At 40.5% G+C, this 18,412-nt stretch overlaps 2 protein-coding genes across 5 annotated transcripts in view; one reads left to right on the plus strand and one right to left on the minus strand.

Annotated features, from left to right (window-relative positions):
- Positions 1–3,389: 3,389 nt before the first annotated feature.
- Positions 3,390–10,906, minus strand: Rpusd4 (RNA pseudouridine synthase D4). Its single transcript, XM_015499010.2, has 7 exons — positions 10,686–10,906; positions 10,157–10,322; positions 8,695–8,896; positions 5,723–5,816; positions 5,503–5,647; positions 4,326–4,423; positions 3,390–3,777 (listed from the first exon to the last, which is right to left on the minus strand). The coding sequence occupies exons 1-7, from the start codon at positions 10,869–10,871 to the stop codon at positions 3,538–3,540; spliced, it is 1,131 nt and encodes a 376-aa protein (XP_015354496.1). The 5' UTR covers positions 10,872–10,906; the 3' UTR covers positions 3,390–3,537.
- A 35-nt stretch (positions 10,907–10,941) lies between these two features.
- The window catches only part of Fam118b (family with sequence similarity 118 member B), a 50,902-nt gene continuing 43,431 nt past the window's right edge, over positions 10,942–18,412 (plus strand). The window contains exon 1 of one of the 4 annotated variants that reach the window (XM_015499015.2): positions 10,942–11,055. Coding sequence is in view for 2 of the 4 variants with exons in the window: in XM_048796098.1 (XP_048652055.1) it covers positions 17,442–17,581 (140 nt within the window). In the remaining 2 variants the exon portion in view is untranslated. Of the gene's footprint in view, positions 11,056–17,285; positions 17,582–18,412 lie in introns of those variants that run through there. The other 3 variants (XM_015499014.2, XM_048796098.1, XM_048796097.1) reach the window with 3 other exon arrangements.

The raw sequence follows: 18,412 nt of genomic DNA on the forward strand, positions 1-18,412 counted from the left end.
CACTCACATGTGTATCTCTGCCTGACCTCTGTCTCATTTCTCGCTTACCAGTCTCTCGTTCCTTGCTTTCCCTTCATTGAGCACTTGTTTTGAATGCCTAAGTATCTTGCTCTGATCCTTACTTGGCTGAACTACCTACATAGTGGATCTTGCTTGGTACAGTTGCTCTTTTTGATCACTGCAAATAACTTAAGAAGGATGGTATCATAGGGTAGAGTTGCCTGGGAAGCTGGAGTTACACAGCCAAGGAGCTTGGAACATGCCTAAAAATGAACTTCACTTATTTTGAAATATCAACATAGCAGTGTTGGGCACCACTGGGTCATTTCACCTTAACCCAGCAGGTTCCAATCCCAAAAGGGTGGGTCCCATCTCTGTTGCCAGATGAACCTGGCTTGATAAGCAGACCCTACACCTTACCCTCCCTGTGCATCAAGAGCAGCATCCCCATATCAGATCACCCCTGGCAGATCTGAGTCTAGATCTGACCTCAGACATATCTGCCACACTTCTTAACATAGGTCCCCTTCTTTGGGGATACTGGACAGTGGTGAATGCTTCAATGGCAACAAATTACAAGCAGACTATATTAGCTAATATCTGATGCTTCTTCTGGTATGCTTAAGTGTTCTATTAATTTTATACAATATCTTTATTTTTAGGTGGTGTGAGGATGGAACCCAGTGTCTCACGCATGCACAGGAGAGCACTCTACCTCTGAGCCACAACCCTAGCCTAAGTGTTCTATTAATTTTAAAAGGACAATTCATATTTATAAATAAGTTATTTCAAATATAAACCTTAAAAAAATCATGCTTCCTCTGGTTAACCAAACAGCATAACAAAGTATGTTTATTTTAAACTGAAATCATACGGTCTGTTCTCCTACCCTTACTCCCAAAGTTGCAAATCCCCTACTAGGTTATTCTAATCCATGACTCAACAGGTAGGGTGGGAGACAGCCCTGAGTGTAGGGATAAAGACGCTTCTCTATTTTCCAATGCAGAGACCCATATACCAGGGCAGCTTAGGAACTCTCAAAATACCAACTGTCTCTCTCTTGGTAGCTCCCTGCCCAGAAACCAACATGAAACAGCAATGAAAAGCTAAAAATATCACAAAGAATGGCACTGTAGCATTCATGGTGACACTGAGTAAGATTAAGGACACTGACAGCTGGTTTTGTCCACCTCTGTAGCTTGTGCCAGACTAGGGAGCGACATCCCTGCTCTACACTTGTCAATCACAGTTGATTACATTTTCCCAGTTAATGAAAGACCTCTGGAGATACGTGAATGCCCCCATTTACTTTCAACCTAGTAAATATTCAGTGTGCCAAATTATAGACCATACATCCCTAGTGAAAGGAAACACAACTGGAAGAATGATAGAAATCCTATATCACTTTCCAAGTGTGTCCTGATTAGCATCTTTTCATATTTTCCAATTTTTATTCTCATCATCTGCTAATATAGTTCTCCATTCTTGTAGGCATTTCTGATCATCTCACTACGCCAAAGTAAATTATTAATAGTTCCTAAGTGTCACATTCTTGTCCCTTTGGAAAATCCCTCTTGAGAATCACAGTTTACTAAACAGCCAAAATATTTAGGCCTTATAGAAAGTCAACCTCATCTGTGCTCTTAAATTCAATATGCATAGTAATAGCAGTGTAGAAATGGGGAAGGACATTTAGAAAGCTGTATTAACAATACAGAAATTCCCCTGATTCAAGGGGGATACATTCCAAGACCCCCAGTGGACGCCTGAAACCATGGATATCACCACTCTCTATATATTTTTCCTACACGAAAACCTGGGATCAAGTTTAACTTAGGTACAGTAAGAGACTGGTAAAAATGCTACTTGAACACCAATACTGATACTGAGAAAGGTGATCTGATAACTAAGAGCTACTAAGTGACTAAATAATGGGTAACATGTATAGCATGGAAACACTAGACAATGGGATGATTCACATCCCAAATGGGATAGAGGGACAGTGCAAGATTTCATCATGCTACTCAAAATGGTGTGCAATTTAAAACTTAAGAATTATTTCTGACCTTTTCCATCTAATATTTTCAGACTGTGGTTGACCACAGGTGACTGAAACCGTGGAGCGAGAAACCATGAATAAATAGAAGGAGTACCTTATATACAGAGGGAGCATATAAAAGCTATTCTGGGGCTTTTCTCTCCAATGTGCTGTCACTCCAACTTTCTTCAGCTCAGCCCAAAGTAGTGTGCGATGTATCTGCGTATTAGACAACTGGGTGTAAGAAGAAAAAAGAGAGCTGTAGGGATCAACTGAGCAGGGAGGCCAAGGAAACTTGTACACTAGTGGTGTTGGGCATAGCCATCTCCTTCCTGAGAACTAAGAACAGGAGGCTTGTTTTCAAAACAAAGAATTTTTTTAAATGGCAGCTCCCTTCTAACCACACACTTTTGAATTAACCAAAGCCATCCCCTAGTCTGAAAGGACATATGGCAGCTGAAATACCAGCTACTGAACTAAAACTTTCAAGATGGCTTCTCTCCCCCAACTTTTACACTTACTATTCATTAAACACAGATTGCAAACTAGCAACCTGTAGACAAAATTCATTCTGCAAATATGCTCGGCTAAGTGTCTTTTTAAAAATTTGATTTAGCTGGCAATTGGCTAGGAGTTCACATAGCTTCTAGATTGCCTTATTCTCTGAAAAAAAAAATTTTTTAAATCTGCCTCCACAGGGTAACAACCACCTGGAGCTAACAACTATTAAAACAGTGTGTGAAGCCTGGCACAGGGGTCCACGCCTATAATCCCAGCAGCTCAGGAGGCTGAGGCAAGGGTTCAAAGCCAGCCTCAGCAATTTAGCGAGACCCTGTCTCTAAAATACGAAAAGGGCTGGGGGTGTAGCTCAGTGCCTAATCACTGCTGGTTTCAATCCCTAGTATCAAAAAATGAAACAAACAAACAAAAAAAAAACGTGAGAGCTCCTAGGTTTGTCCCCACCACTGCCTTACATCTGGCAGCTTCACTCATTTGTTAGCTGCCTGCCATTTACACCTGCTTTCTTATCAAAAGCCCTACCCCATCCAGACCCTGAACATTCCCTTCCTGGATTCCATAATCACTAGTACAGTGAGGACTCCATTGATAGCCGGAAAGAATTCTGGATTCCGTAAATGTGTTTAACCATTATGTTCTTTACAATGACAAGAATCTCCCTGATAGCTCAAGATGTGGGATGAAAACAATTCCTGACCACAGATTTTGTCCTTTAGTTCTCCTTTTTTCCATTACTGTACCAATCGCCCTGGTCCTGGGCTCTCTTGCATCTTGGCAAGGAGACCCTGTGGTGGGGAGATTTCCAGCAGGCTTTTTCATAGAACGCTCAAACTCTCAGTGAATAGATTTTATTCTCCATTAAAAGCCCTGACACAGCTGAGTTTCTTCAATTTATGCCACCAGGCTCTTCTGGAGTCTGTTCCAAGTGAGAAGTTACAACAGTCCACGAAACAAAGCAGAGTTCAAGGGCCAAACAGTCTTCACTGTGCTCTCAGATGCCTGGCTTCATTGTCCCCAATTTGATCTTGATTTGGACTCTCTAAACCGAGACGACGCAGAGAACGTGCAAAGAAGTGAGGAAGCCTACAGACCAAATGGAGTTCCTCCTTCCTGGACCCCAGGGCAGGCAGCATCAACTGCCGGGCATGCAGATGAAGGGGGATGTGGCGGGCCTTTGACTGTTCCAGCCCCAACTTCTTCAGAATGCCAACAGGAAGCTTCTACACAAAGACAAGACAGACCCTTGTGAGCAAGACTACCCTTGCCCACCCTTGACCAGCATGCAGAGTCAGAGGACTCCCACCTAAAACTAACTAACCCCCTGGAAATCCCAGTAATGGATAGTCTGCTTTAGTGGCATGTCTAGGAAGGGCTCAGAAACAGGTAAGAAAAAACCAGACCAAAGAAATTTTATGGGCTCATACTCTGGCCCTGCAAGAGAATAAACTACAACATTAAATGATGAAAAAAGTTACTCCATATTTCTTTAGCATGAAAGGTAGCTTTTAGTTTCAGGAAGATTTCTTCCCCTTGCCCACAGCATCACAACAAAATCTGATGCTGATCAAATAAAAGAGTAAGGTTTTGCTCATAGATTCTGAAGCTCCATGAGAATGAGATCTGTTTCTAAATTCTGTAAAGTTAGATAATCAATATAGTGCCAAGCCTGGAAACAATACTTTCCATGACTTACTTCAGGATTTTAACAAAAAGAAAACTCAAGTGCTCTCCCTTATTTGTTTAATACTCCCTGTTAAACCAGTGTTACCTGAGGGGCCAATCTATTCCAGTCTGAGTACTTGTGATCACCAAGGACTGGGCAATCCAATCCAAAAGACAGGTGAACTCGAAGTTGATGTTTCACTCCTTGAGAAAGAGAAGGACTTATGAGAAACTACAGAAACAATGTCAGTGCTGGAATCTGCTTCAAATCATATTAAATCAAAGCTCAGTAAACCGGCAAAGACCTAACTACAATAAGTTATGAGGAATACTGTAACAAGCTATAAGCTGTGCAGCATCAACCAGCTTAAGAAATGAACATTATAAACACTTTAGATAATCACCCCATGAAGTTGGCATCCACCATTACCCTGACTTTTTAATAATGTTACTACATAATAATAAATAGTATTCTTCTGCACATTTTAAAACTGCAGTAAAATATACATAAAATTTCCCATTTTAACTACTGAAGTATGCAATTTATAATATTAGGTATATTCACATTGTTTTGCAGCATCAGCATCCATTTCTCAAAGCATTTCACCAGCATCCATTTCTCAAAGATTTTCATCTTTCCAAACTGAAACTCTGAACCCATTACACAATAATTCCCCATCACTTCCTTCTTTCTCTCAACCCCGACCCCAAGCTTTTGGCAACCACCACTCTACTTTGTTTCTGTGAATCTTACTACTCTTGGTACCTCATATAAGTGGAATCATACAGCATTTGTGCTTTTGTATCTAGCTTATTTTACTTAGTATAATGTCTTCATGATTCACCCAGGTTGTAGTATATATCAGAATTTTCTTTAACTCCCTTTTTTTGTACTGAGCATTGAACCCAAGGGTACTTTATCACTGAGCTACATCCTCACTCCTTTTTATTTTGGGACAGAGTCTCACTAAATTGCCAAGGCTGGCCTCAAACTTGTATTACTCACTGTTTCTCAGCCTCCTGAATACATAGAATTGAAGGCCTGCATGACCATACCCAACTGTATTTTCAAATAAAGGTATCCAAAATGTAGCCTTCTGCTACCCACAATGATCCCTCTGGGGACACTTGTCTCAGAGCAGTACCAAAAGCCCATGGCCATATAAATAAGCTACCCTTCATCCCACCCACAGTATCAGTGTCTCATAACAAGGGCAGAGTCAAGCACAAGGCCCTGGACAAAGTACGGTAGCCACCTTGCATCAGAATGGGGGCACCCTCACCAGTTACAGGCTGGAGCTCCACGAGGGCAGAGGACAGAGTGCTGCTGAGCACCTGGTACTGAGTCATGGCAATGTGGGCGTTCCGGTTGGTCCGTACTTTGACCATCTTACCACTGTTCATGCGGTAGCTCGGGGACACCGTCATCTAAACATAAAGTAATCAAGATATGATTTCCAAGGAAGAACAGAAACCCATACCGCAGGAAGGCAGCTCACCCACCTTGTGGTGTTGCTGCTGGCCTTGCACCTCCTTCTCAATGATGGGAATATCCACGACTCCTGCCGAGGGCACGGGGACATGCACAGTGATGGCCCTAATGGAGACACACAGATGGTTGCTTTAGTCACATAAGGCAGATAAGAGCTCTTGGATTTGCCTGTATAGAGGATTTCACTCCAGACCTTCTGCACTAACATGGGTACTTCTTATGAACTTTTATGCCTGTCTGTGATGAGACGAGAAGGAGACCACCAATAAGAGATTCAGAATGGGTGACTGTTGTGGCTGAAGTTCCTGTGACTTTCTGGGGGCACAGTAAAGTTCTGATTTACCTATGTGACAAATATGGTAGGAGTGGTCCTCTGAGTTTGTCATTAGATCCATTTATTCATTTAGTCTATGATCAGAACCCACTATCTTTTATTACTTAAAAAAAGAAAAACAGGGCCAGGCGTGGTGGTGCACGCCTATAATCCCAGTGGCCTGGGAGACTGAGAAAGGAGGGTCACAGGTTCAATGGCAGCCTCAGCAACAGCAAGGTGCTAAGCAACTCAAGTGAGACCCTGTCTCTAAATAAAATACAAAATAGGGCTGAGAATGTGGCTCAGTGGTTGAGTGCCCCCAAGTTCAATCCCTAGTACCCAAAGGAAAAAAACAAAAAAAGGACACACCAGAACCCTATTCTCCCAATTTTCTTTTTTTAAATTTTTTATTTGTATATGGAAACAATACCTTTACTTTGTTTATTGTTATGTGGTGCTAAGAATTGAACCCGGTACCTCACACATACCAGACAAGTGTTCTACTACTGAGCCATAACCCCAGCCCCCCAATTTTCTTTTAACCACATATCCACTCTTAAATGCTGGAATAAAAGACCACGTAATTAATATAATTTTTTATCCTTCCCCAACATTCTATAATTAGTATTCATGACATTAATAGTAAAAGACTTAAGAATATAAGTTGTATCCAGTTTTCAGATTAAGCATTATACCAAAGAGAATCATGTGAGACTCTCCAAGAATGATCTCTTATTATAATGGTTCTTAAATTTGATTGTATATTCTAGACATTTATAGAGCTTTTTAGAACTTTTTTTCTCTTGCAATACTAGAGATCAAACCCAGGGCCTCACATATGCTAGGCAAGTGTTCTACCACTGTGCTACATCCCCACCTCCTGTTTGTGAGCTTTTTTAAAAAAAAAAATAGACACCAATCTCCACAGCCACCAGATTTATGAATCAGAACCTCTGTGGGTGGGTCTTAAGCACGCAGATTTTTAAAGGGCTCCCCAGATCACAAAATCTGCAAAATCTGTAAAAAAAAAAAAAACAAAAAAAGGACTAATATCCAAAATATAAATATTTGTAAAGCAAACAGAAAATAATAACCCAATATGAAAATAGGCAAAGGAGAAGTAAACAGTCTATTATTCCAAGAAAGGGAAACTCAACCAACCAATAAATGCAAAAAGACAGCAAATATCACTAGTACATAGGGAAATAAAAAAGATCTTTTTTTTTTTTTTTTTTTTTTAACCCATCAGAGTGGCAAGCTTTTTAAAAACGCTTTGGTTAGTATAAGGGGAAGTAGGTATAGACCACCACTCATGAGAGTATAAAGTGACTTTTGGAGAGCACTTTGGGGACTATTAAAATATCAAATATGCATACCCTTCAACCTAGCAACTGTTTCCAGGAATTTATTCTAAAAATATTGCCATGGCTTAGATGTGGTTTGTTCCTGCCAAAATTCATGTTGAAATTTAATTGCCGCTGAGTGGTATTGGAAGGTAGGCAATTTAAGAGGTGATCAGGACGTTGAGAAGGATGCATGCTGGATCATTACCACATGTGTGGACCACTACAAAGCAAGGCTGCCCTCCTGTTTCCTCTCTTCCACACATGCCCACTTACCCTACCACTTTCTGCCATGAGTTGAAGCAGCACACCAGCTCATGCTCTTGGACTTCCTAGCCCCCAGTACTATAAGCCAAAATAAATCTCTTTACTTTATAAATTACCTAAGCTCAAGTATTGTTACAGCAACAAAAAATGAGTTAATATATATTCACATATTCTTTACAATAGACTCTGAAAAATGGGAAGTTATCTAAACATCTATTCATACAGTAGAATAACAGAGTCACTACAAAGGGAACAGCTTTAAATGTACAACACAAAATGCTCTCCAAGATATTTGATCCAAATGAAATCAGCAGGGTACAAAGCAGTGCATAAATGTGTTGCCATATAATAATGTTTATGTATGCCCAGTATAACACTTAAAAGTTTACAAAAGATACTGGTAGAAGTATTGCCTTTGGGGAAGGAAACTGCTGAAATGCAGAACAGTGGGTTTCTCTATTGACTCATGTATCCTTTTTATTTAAAAAAAAAAAAAATGAGGTAGACTTATATGGAAAGATCCCTAAGACACAAATTAAGTATATATGTACGTGTGTATGTGTGTGGGGGGGGACAAGTATGCAAATTGTACAATGTGAAAAATATACGAATAAGTATATCTAAATGTGTGATATATGTGTATTCATAAGTGTATGTAAGTACATACACAAATACTGCATATACAAGACATGTGTAAATGAATTGAGTAAGGACCAGAGAAACAAAAATTAAATAGATCACAGTGGTTGCTACTTCAAGGGAAGAGACTAGAATGGCAGAGTGGGTTGATTCTCCAGAGGCTTTTGTCTGTTTCACTATTTCAACCAAAAATGAAATCATATATTTCCTGTACAATTAATTTTGATAGTTTTGATGTACAATCATAATTAAAAACCACTATTTTATTTAACGTTCTAAACACCAAATCTGTTTTAAGTATTTTTTATATCTTAATAGGTGATAGTGCAGGGCCTTCTACTAATAGTTGCTGCTGTATGATGAGGAACAGAAAAGATTCCTCCATTTATACCACCTCTACTTCCATCAATGATCCTCATACCAGTACTTCTTTGCCACCTGACGGGTTCTAAACAACTCTTGGACTTGATGTGCCACATCTTTCTCCCAAGCCAACACCATTACGCCTGTGGTTTCCTTGTCTAGCCGGTGGCACAGATGTAAGGGCTCTGCCTTGTGGCCATGAAGCATCTTTGCCAGGATAGGCAGTACATCACTAATGCAGAGCTGGACCCCAGGGCCACCTAAGGAAAAAGACAGAAGTTTGAGAGCTTTTATCAAAGAACTAACTTAGGAGAAAAGTCCTCATGCATAAACTGTCAATGTGTTCTAGAGAAATACTACTGAAGTGTAGGAAGGGCTAGCAATATCAGTATATCTAAAGACCTCTCTAGCTATAAATGAATCTAAAGTCCCCAATACAGGCTACTAAGTCAGAATCTGCCTTTTAACAAAGTGCCCAAGTGACTTACAGGCAATTAAAATTTGAGAAAGACTGTCCTAGATTATGTGGCTTTCTTCTGGATATACTTTGCAGGACCATAGGCCCTCTTAGGCATTGCAGAAGAGTGGTTACGGTGATGGGGTTTGGGATTAGACATTCCTGGTTTCTCCTTTTTGTACTCACCTAACTAGCCCCTTGACCTCAGACAGATTACTTGTATTTCCAATTTTGTTTTCTCATGTAAAAGAAAAAAAAAGAGGGAGGTAAATAACTGGAAAATAATCTCACTGGGGAATGATAAGGCAAGAAATTGCTTTTGGAAGAGGAAAAATCTCATGTAAAGTACCGCTTTAATTCTTTGTCTTTATGGACAACTTTCTCTTAACTTCCCCCAAAGGATTACCTTCTTCTAGAAAAAATATTCCTTCTCTCTCTCCACCTTTTTCACGAATAAATTTTACCCTATCAAACTTTTCTGACTCACTTCAGCTGTTCCTTATCACTACATTCAACGTTTAGTTATTTAAAGACATCTGAGTGTTCTGTTAAGTTCCAGAAGTTTTATTTGGCATACTCCACCACAAACACACCTTTTAAAAATATTATTATGTATTTTGTGTTATTTTCTCTTTCCCAGTTTTGTGTGTTTATTTGTGAAACAGGGTCTAAGCTGCCCAGGTTTGCCTAGAACTCCCAATCCTGCTGCCTCAGCTTCTCAAGTATCTGGAATTACAGGCACTTGCCACTGCACCTTTCTCTCTTTCCCAGTTTTGATGAAAAATAACCTGAGGACTAAGAACACACAGTCTTTATATTTTTCTACAATAGTCCCTGTGGTAGTCTGCACACAACATTTCAGGAATGACTGCTGTCAAATGTTTGGAAATGGGTTTACCTTATTTATGTTTGTGCCCTTGGCAGTGTCTTATAAAGGATAATACTCTACAAAGGTTTAATTAATTTGAATGCAAGAGTACCTCACCTGTAATACTTCATAAATGCCCCTAGTTGTGGCAGAAAGCAGTAACAGGTCCCGCTCCCTTGCCCACATGGTTCTTACCATGGACAGGAAGACCGTAGGGCTTATTGATGACCACAAGGTCCTCATCCTGGTGGAGAATCCCTCGGCTCAGTGCCTTTGCAAGGACGTTAGGGTGAACTCGCTGCAGCTGCCGTGTGAACCGCACGAGTTCTTGCACTCTCCGTTGAATACGGTTTGTCGGTTCCTACGGAGAGAAGGAGAGGTGGGAATGCCTGGTGACTAGTAGTAAGTGAAACAGAAGGGAAGGCCCTCAATAAGCGTGAGAATTTGGGTAGGGAATGCCTGTATCTCTGCGTTAGACTCAGGTCTTCCTCAAGAAGCTCGAGTCTCTCTCACCTTCGTACCTACGCGGTGGTCGGAACTGAGCCTGGCAACAGCAAAGACCCAGCCCACCTGAAGGCCACGTAACCCTACAGACCTACCGTCTCCACGGTCTGCCCTTTCTCCTACCTTTACTTACTTGCCGCCCAAGGACCCTCCTACCTCACACTCTGCCTGGGAAACTGTGCGCACTGCCTGTTGGGAGTCGTGGACCTTCCGGGCTTACCGGCTTTTTCTTCTCTTGTTCCCGTTTCTGGGCTCGGAGCCTCTCCGCTAGTCTCTGGGCATTCAGAGGCCTAGTAGCAGCAGCGGTGGAACAAAATGGCTTTGAGACGAGAGTGAAAAGACTCCCCAAACGCGGGCCGGTACCCCGGACCCAGGCGCCAGACACAGTACAGCTGGGCGCCGCCATCTTACCTAGGGAGGGGCAAGCTACTACCACGTGGAGAACAGTGACAACAGGGTGGAGGGAGTGGGTGGGCTCCTCGGGTCACGTGTAGAGGGCGGGACCTGCGGGTCACGTGGGCGGTGCGCGCTCAGTGCGGCTGCGCCGGCCGGTAGCTGCAGCTGAAGCCGTGGCGTTTGGAGGAGACGCGGTGAGTGTCTGGGGAAGCCGGGCTGGGGCTGGGCAATGTCCGTGCCTCAACGTTTTCCGCGTCCCCAGGGTCTCGGTTCTTGGAAAACACAGCCCAGGAAAGCGGTTCTCCTTTTGGGACACAACTCCAATCAAAAACACTTCCCCGCCCCCGCACCCTCTTAGAAGAGAAACCCCACAGACGCTTGCCCCACTGTCTTCTCAGGCACCTACTTCGTCCCTCTTGGCAACCACATCCTTGGCGGGGACGCGGAATGTCCCCTCCTGTTTCCTTACCGCTCGACCTCCGGAGATGCCCGGATCTCTAGCGTCTCCACCTCTCGCCTTCCGACTCTCTATGTCTTTGTTCGTATTGTAACCTGCCCTCTCTTCCTCTCCCAAGGATGATGGTCCCTTCTTTCATCCAAAGCCCCTAGCCCGTATTTCCTGCGAAGGGAGCACATGGGTTTCTTCTGTCCTTCCTCAGGAATTCATTTCTTGCGGTCTCCTCCTCCTTACCTTCTCCACTCTTCACAGAGAAAAGACGAAGTACAGGGCACCGACCTTCCTTTCTCCCTTTTGCTTTATTTTTCCCCTCCGTAGTTTGCTGCCCCAAACGCTTTCTTCTTCTTACAAGATGCAGTGTTGGGACTCCCATGCCTGAACTGCAAGCGACTTCCTCTGATTTCACTTAAGGGACGGCTGGGAAGATGAACATCTGTTTGGGATGGTAGTCTTAAAAATACCTTGGGATGTACGTGCCCTTCGTTAAGAATAAAGGTAATGCTGTGCTGAGTTCTGAAAGAATGTCTTGAGAAAAACCAATGAAACTGAAATGACGGTAGAAGGATAGCAGGAGGTCTGCTTGGGGAGTTAAGAGAATAGGAAGTGAATTAGGTTTAGGGCATTCCTCTCCAAAAGAGATTGACAGAAGGGAGTAATTGAGCATAAAACAAAGTTGAACAGATGGAACTAGCCTAATGAAGACCTTAAGTTGAAGAGTTTAAACTATAAATGATGGGTAGCTGAGTCTTTGAAGCTTCGTGAGAGACTCCTTGGAAGTGGAATTCTGGAAATGAATGTGACACTTAAATGCAGGACCGATTGTAGCAGGGAAGCTATCTGGGATGCTGCAATCTATGTGATCAGTAATGAGGCTGTGCCTTATTCTAGTGGACCCTTTGCCCTGCAAGGTACTGTGTTTTGTTTGAATCCATTTAGTTATGCAAGTCAAGATACATCATTGGCGGGCTGGGGCTGTGGCTCAGTGGCAGAGCACTTGCCTCGCACATGTGAGGCACTGGGTTCGGTCCTCAGCATCACATAAAAATAAATAAAAATAAAGATATGGAAAAAAAGATTTAAATGCTTAAAAAAAAAAAAAGATATATCATTGGCAACTACTGTTGATTTGTGAGTCCTTTGAGGACTGTCCCCCATACCTAGCATTTAGTAAGTTCACAAATATTTGTTAGGAGGTTGAAGTACATCATGGACATATTAGGTGTTTCTAAACTTTTTGAATTGTCTTATTCCTGTCAGTTTTGGACCTGAAGAGTAAAGATAGGGGTAAATATATTTGTAAGGAATATGGAAAAAATCTTGTGTGTTTCTGTGATAAGATAAATGATCTGGATATAAATACAAAGAACTCCAAGGGAGATTAAGAAACAACCAGTGTTTCCCCTTGTATTATTGTTTGTTTTTGTTTTCCCCAGTAAATTCACAGAACATAAATTTATAAATCTTGAGAAATTCCACCCTAAAAAATTACTACCCTTTATCTATATGCACCTGACCCAGGTTCTAATTTTATTAAACTGTTGCACATGCCTTGTTACTTAGTTACATGAAGTCCCTTTTCCAAGGACCCTGAAATTTGGACTTCAGAGTTTTAATGCATATCATTACATTAATTACAAACCTGTTTTCTATACAGGATTTTTGTGGTGTGAGTGAAAGTACTGGGAGAATCTTTCTGCCTTTTGGCATTCAAGAAATACTTCTAAAGAATTGGCATTCTGGCCAGTAATCCTAGCGGCTAGGGAGGCTGAGATAGGAGGATCCTCAGGTTCAGAGTCAGCCTCAGCACAGTGAGGTGCTAAGCAACTCAATGAGACCCTGTCTTTAAATAAAACGCAAAATAGGGCTGGGATTGTGGCTCAGTGGTTGAGTGTCCCTGAGTTCAATCCCCAGTACCAAAAAAAAAAAAAAAAAAAGGCATTCTGTGACAGAAAACAAAAGAAAGAACCAACTCAGATGTCATTGCTTCTTGACTTAGAACTTGTATTCAGTTTCAGGTTAACCCAAGGCACACACCATAGTGCCTTGGAGAATAAAAACATTAGTCACTTTTTTCTGGAGAAGGAACCTTTGTTTTCTTTGTTTTCTTCTTTTGTGTTTTTCTTGTTGAAACTTTGTAAGAAGAATTTAAAGAATTCAAAGTTTTTGTTATCACTTTACTAGCTTTAGCCAACTTGGGTCCAGAAGTTACAACTTCCTTGTTTCTCTTATGAGGCTAGGCACTTGGTGAGCTGTTGTCTCAGTATAAAGAATGTATGCAAATATCATGTGTCTCTTTCCTTTTTTTGTAAGTCTGTGGTGCTGAGGATTGAGCCCAGAAGCACTCTACTATGAAGCCATATCTTCAGCCTATTCTTTTTTAAGACAGGGTCTTGCAGAGTTGCTGAGGCTGGCCTCAAACTTGTAGTCTTTCTGCCTCAGCCCCCTAAATAGCTGGAAATACAAATGTGCCACTGTGCCCAGCATTCTTTTTTAAAATCTCTGTTGCCTCCTTCCTCTTCCTCATTCAATTGATGATATTTTAGGCATTCATTTTTCTACTTCTTCACAGTTGCACATTGTCTTTTTGGTTGGGGACTACCCTTGTCTGAACTGTTTTCTCAGTGTAAGATTCTATTAATGGGTCTTCATTTTTATGAAGTCTAATTCTGTTCAAATATAACTTATTTACGTAGATTTTGACATATCACCATATGTGCCCTCAAAATAATTAAATAAAGAAGAATTTGGGCTGGGGTTGTGGCTCAGTGGCAGAGAGCTTGCCTAGCCGTGTGAGGCACTGGGTTCGATTCTCAGAACCACATATAAATAAATAAAATAAATATTTAAAAAAACTTGATTTTTTAAGGTTATTTTTCACTCTGTGCAGGAACAAGGACTATCAGTAAAGGAACTTGAATTTAAATACTGTACACATAAGGTTGATTAATGGCATCAAGTTAAATGGCAACCCCTCAAGTAGTGATTTGCTAGTTGCAGATTAACCAGAGATCACATTTCCCCTAAGAGCAGGAAGTACTTGGACAATGTTTTAAAGAGATTAAAAGAAGCAATTAGCAGGAACTCTCTGAAGGTGTTCTGGAAAATACAGTTCTTGGGAGCCAGAAGATCTGGAGACTAGTCCCAATTCAGCTTTTATGAACTTGAACAAATAATATGGGTTTCAGTTTTGTCACTTAAAAGTTTAAGAGCTTTACAACTGTAAGCTTCTCTGCTGTGAAGATTTTCCAGTGACACTTCAGTACTTTTGACTTTAACAAGTGGAATTTCTCTCAGACTTATCTTGAATGCATTTAGCATTGGCACAGATCTGCCAGTGCCACTAAACTAATATTTATATTTGGAGTTTATTTCATTTAATGGTGTTGGAATAATCAAGATTTCTAATTGGGCAGGGGAGGGGCATATAGAAAAATATTTGGGAGTGTGAGGCTCAATGGTAGAGCACGTGGTAAGCATGTAGAATGCCCTGGGTTTAGGGCATTCTATATGCTTATTATTTCCCTGCACTGGAAAAAATATTAAAATATTAAATCTATAACATATAGTATCTCTCATACTTTTATTTAGCTTTTGAATAATGATCCGGGCAAATCTAACTTAAACCACTGCTTCCCAGACTTTTCTCATTTCACAGCACATATGGAAATAATTGTTGTATCATTGGGGAAAGCTGAAAGTTACCCACAGAAGGCAACTGGCCTGGGAGCTGTGGCAGTCCACAGTCCCCACTTGGCAACACCAAGGCTAAAGAGATACATCCCTACCCTGAGACCTGACTATTAGGAAGGTCAGCTTTGCACATTCAAGGTCTTTGCCCCAAACTCTGCCTGGCTATGAATAGGAACTGTATTATTAGTTATTTTTGTTAAATTGGTCTCTAATCTTATTTTTGTATTTATGTTCCTTTCTACTTTTGGCTAGTTTACATTTAAAGACCATACTTATCCTTACACAGTGGCTTTTCTAAAAGTATGTGAATGATAGCTAACTGATGAAGAGATGGGAAATGCTTTTGCCATAATATGGTGACACTGTTAAGAGTATGGGCAGTCTTGGTCTGCCTTTTTAAAGATAAATAATATCCAGAGTCAAAGACCACCATGCAAGGGAATATGTGAATTTCTTTGAATGGTTTATTTCATGCTTTCTTTTATAAAAGTAATAGTTAGGTCTGGGGTTGTGCCTCAGTGGTAGAGCGCTCGCCTAGCATGCTTGAGGTACTGGGTTCGATCCTCAGCACCACGTAAAAATGAAATAAATAAGATAAAGGTATTGTGCCCACCTACAACTAAAAAAAAATAAATAAAAGTAATAGTTAAAAAACAAGGGGCTGGGATTGTGGCTTAGCAGTAGAGCGCTTGCCTAGCATGTGCAGGGCCCTGGGTTCGATCCTCAATACCTCATAAAGGTAAGTGAATGGAATGGAGGTATTGTGTCCAACTATAACTAAAAAAATAAATATTTAAAAAATACAAAAAAAAAGAGTGGGAAGAAATCATTCTTAGCTTCTCTTTTCCATATGTGTAAATATCATAGTTTTTCTCTAGTCTTTTTGTGTCCTTTTTTTAATTATTATTTGTGGAAATTTTCAAACGTTTACAGAATTAGGGAAGATACTCTTTAAAAACCTCCATATACTCATCAGCCACCTTCTACAATTAACCAAAACAGTGTCCATCTTCATCTGCATTCCATACCCTCCTTCACCTCCCAGATAGTTTTGACTCAAATTCCAGATAAGGATTTGTTTTCAAAATAACCATGATACCATTATCATTCCTTAATAATAAATGTATTCCTTAATATAATCAAGTAACCAGTCAATGGATGGCTATTCCTCCCCGCCCCCTGTCCCCTGCACTTAATTGTTGAAGAGTTTGAGTTGACATTCAAAAAAAGATCCATATATGATGCATATACTTTTGGTTAGTATAAAAATACCCAGTACCATCTTAATAACTAAATGTTTTTATAAAATGTTTTAAATGTTTTTATAAAAATAAATGATTAATTATTTAAAAAAATAATAATACCCAGTGGACATATAGAAGAGACATTGTTTCTAAACCTTGCAAGTGATAGAGCCCTAGTGGCTAAGAGCTTTCACTTCAGCCACTTGCTAACTTTGTGACCTTATGAAGGTTACTTATCCTCTCTCATATTAGCATTTTAATTTGAGGGGAGGGTATGGGAGATGGAATCCAGGGCTTTCCACAAACTAATCATGTGTTCTAAGCTGAGCTGTATGCCCCTCCCCACAAGCCCACTTTAGTATTTTTAAATTGTAAAATGTGAGTGATCTGCTTTAGGACTACTAGAGGATTAAGTGAGTTAATGCATATTAAAGCACTCTTGTAGATTTTAGCACATTGTCAATGAATATTGGCTATTCTCAGCACACAGTGCACCAGGTGCATAAGTATTTGCTAGATAGATCATAAATGTGCTGAGTCAAGAGATAGGGAACTTAGTTTATCTCTGGCGCTTAGGTGATTCACTTCAGAGTTTTGGACCTTAAATTTCTCACCCAGAAAAGGTGGTGGGTTGAACAACTAGATGATTCTGAAATTCTAGTGCTTATTGGAAGTAAAGAGCTCAGTATTTAGAAAGGTCATGAACTTTGATAAAAGACTGGGCTTTGCATTGGGGGCCTTGTCATTTACAAGCACTTATGCTTTATAGCCTTAGTTTCTTTGTATGTAAAATGAAATTAATAATACTTACCTGATAAGATTGTTATGATAAGCAACAAATAAATATATGTGGTGCCTAGCATATAGTAGATACTTAACATTATTAGTAGCATATCATGAATACAGGGCATTATATTAGCACATTTTCAGAACTGTATAAAGATTTGTGTATTTAGCCAGGTGTGTTGGTGTACACCTGTAATTCCAGTGGTTCGGAGGCTGAATCAGGAGGATCACAGGTTCAAAGCTAGCCTCAGCGAAAAGCAAGGCACTGTAAGTGAGACCCTGTCTCTAAATAAAATACAAAAAATAGGGCTGGGGATGTGGCTCAGTGGTTGAGTGCTCCTGAGTTCAGTCCCTGGTAGCAAACAGTGTATTTTAAGGATGATCAAGATAGTAATATGGGAAAATGAATACACACTTGAAGGGTGAACATTGTTTCCAGAACAAGAACAGTGGAAAATTGAGGAACTATGAAACCATGTGGTTGGATAAAAGCCCAAAGATATCAAGACCTAGAGAAATATTTGTGACAGATGTTTACTTAAGGTAGGATAAACCTATTTTCTTCATCATTTGAAATTTAAACAAGAGTAAGTTAAAGATGTGGATCTTTGCATTTTCATTGTTAATTATGGCCACATACTGTTTCTCTTACTGATATTGTTAATCTGATGATAATAAATCCCACTAGCTGTTGTTAGGTGAGTTGAACTGTGAACTGATTTTAGAAAACCAAATCCATGCAGAGTTTAATGATCCCAATGTGCATCTCCAACTTGATTGATGATAAAAATCACAAGGGTCAGACGTGGTGGTGTAATCCCATCAACTCAGGAAGCTGAGGCAGGAGAATTGCAAGTTTGAGACCAGTCTCAGCAACTTATCGAGACTGTCTCAAAAAAGGCCAGGCTCAGTGGTGCACACCTGTAATCCCAGCAGCTCTGGAAGTGGAGGCAGGAGGATCATGAATTCAAAGTCAGCCTCAGCAATTTAGTGAGATGCTAAGCAACTCAGTGAGACCTGTCTCTAGTAAAAATAATAATAATACAAAATAAGGCTAGGGATATAGCTCAGTTGTTGCGTGCCCAAGTTCAATCCCTGGCACCACCACCCCCAAATAAATAAATAAATAAATAGGGCTGTGATGTAGCTTAGTGGTAAAGTGCCCCTGAACCCAATTCTTAGTCCAAAAGAAAGACTCACTGAGGATGCTTGTAAATTTACAGGTCACCAGAACACTGCTGTCGAGATTTTGATTCAATAAATGCCAAATTGGAACCCAGGAATCAATTTCCCTCCCTCTCAAAGTAATTCATCTATAAGATTTTAAAAGTCCTATAGTACTGAAAGACTTATAAGGGGCGGGGGGGGGGGGGG

The sequence above is a fragment of the Marmota marmota genome, unplaced genomic scaffold (assembly GCF_001458135.2).
Source record: "Marmota marmota marmota unplaced genomic scaffold, marMar, whole genome shotgun sequence".
Lineage (NCBI taxonomy): Eukaryota > Metazoa > Chordata > Mammalia > Rodentia > Sciuridae > Marmota > Marmota marmota.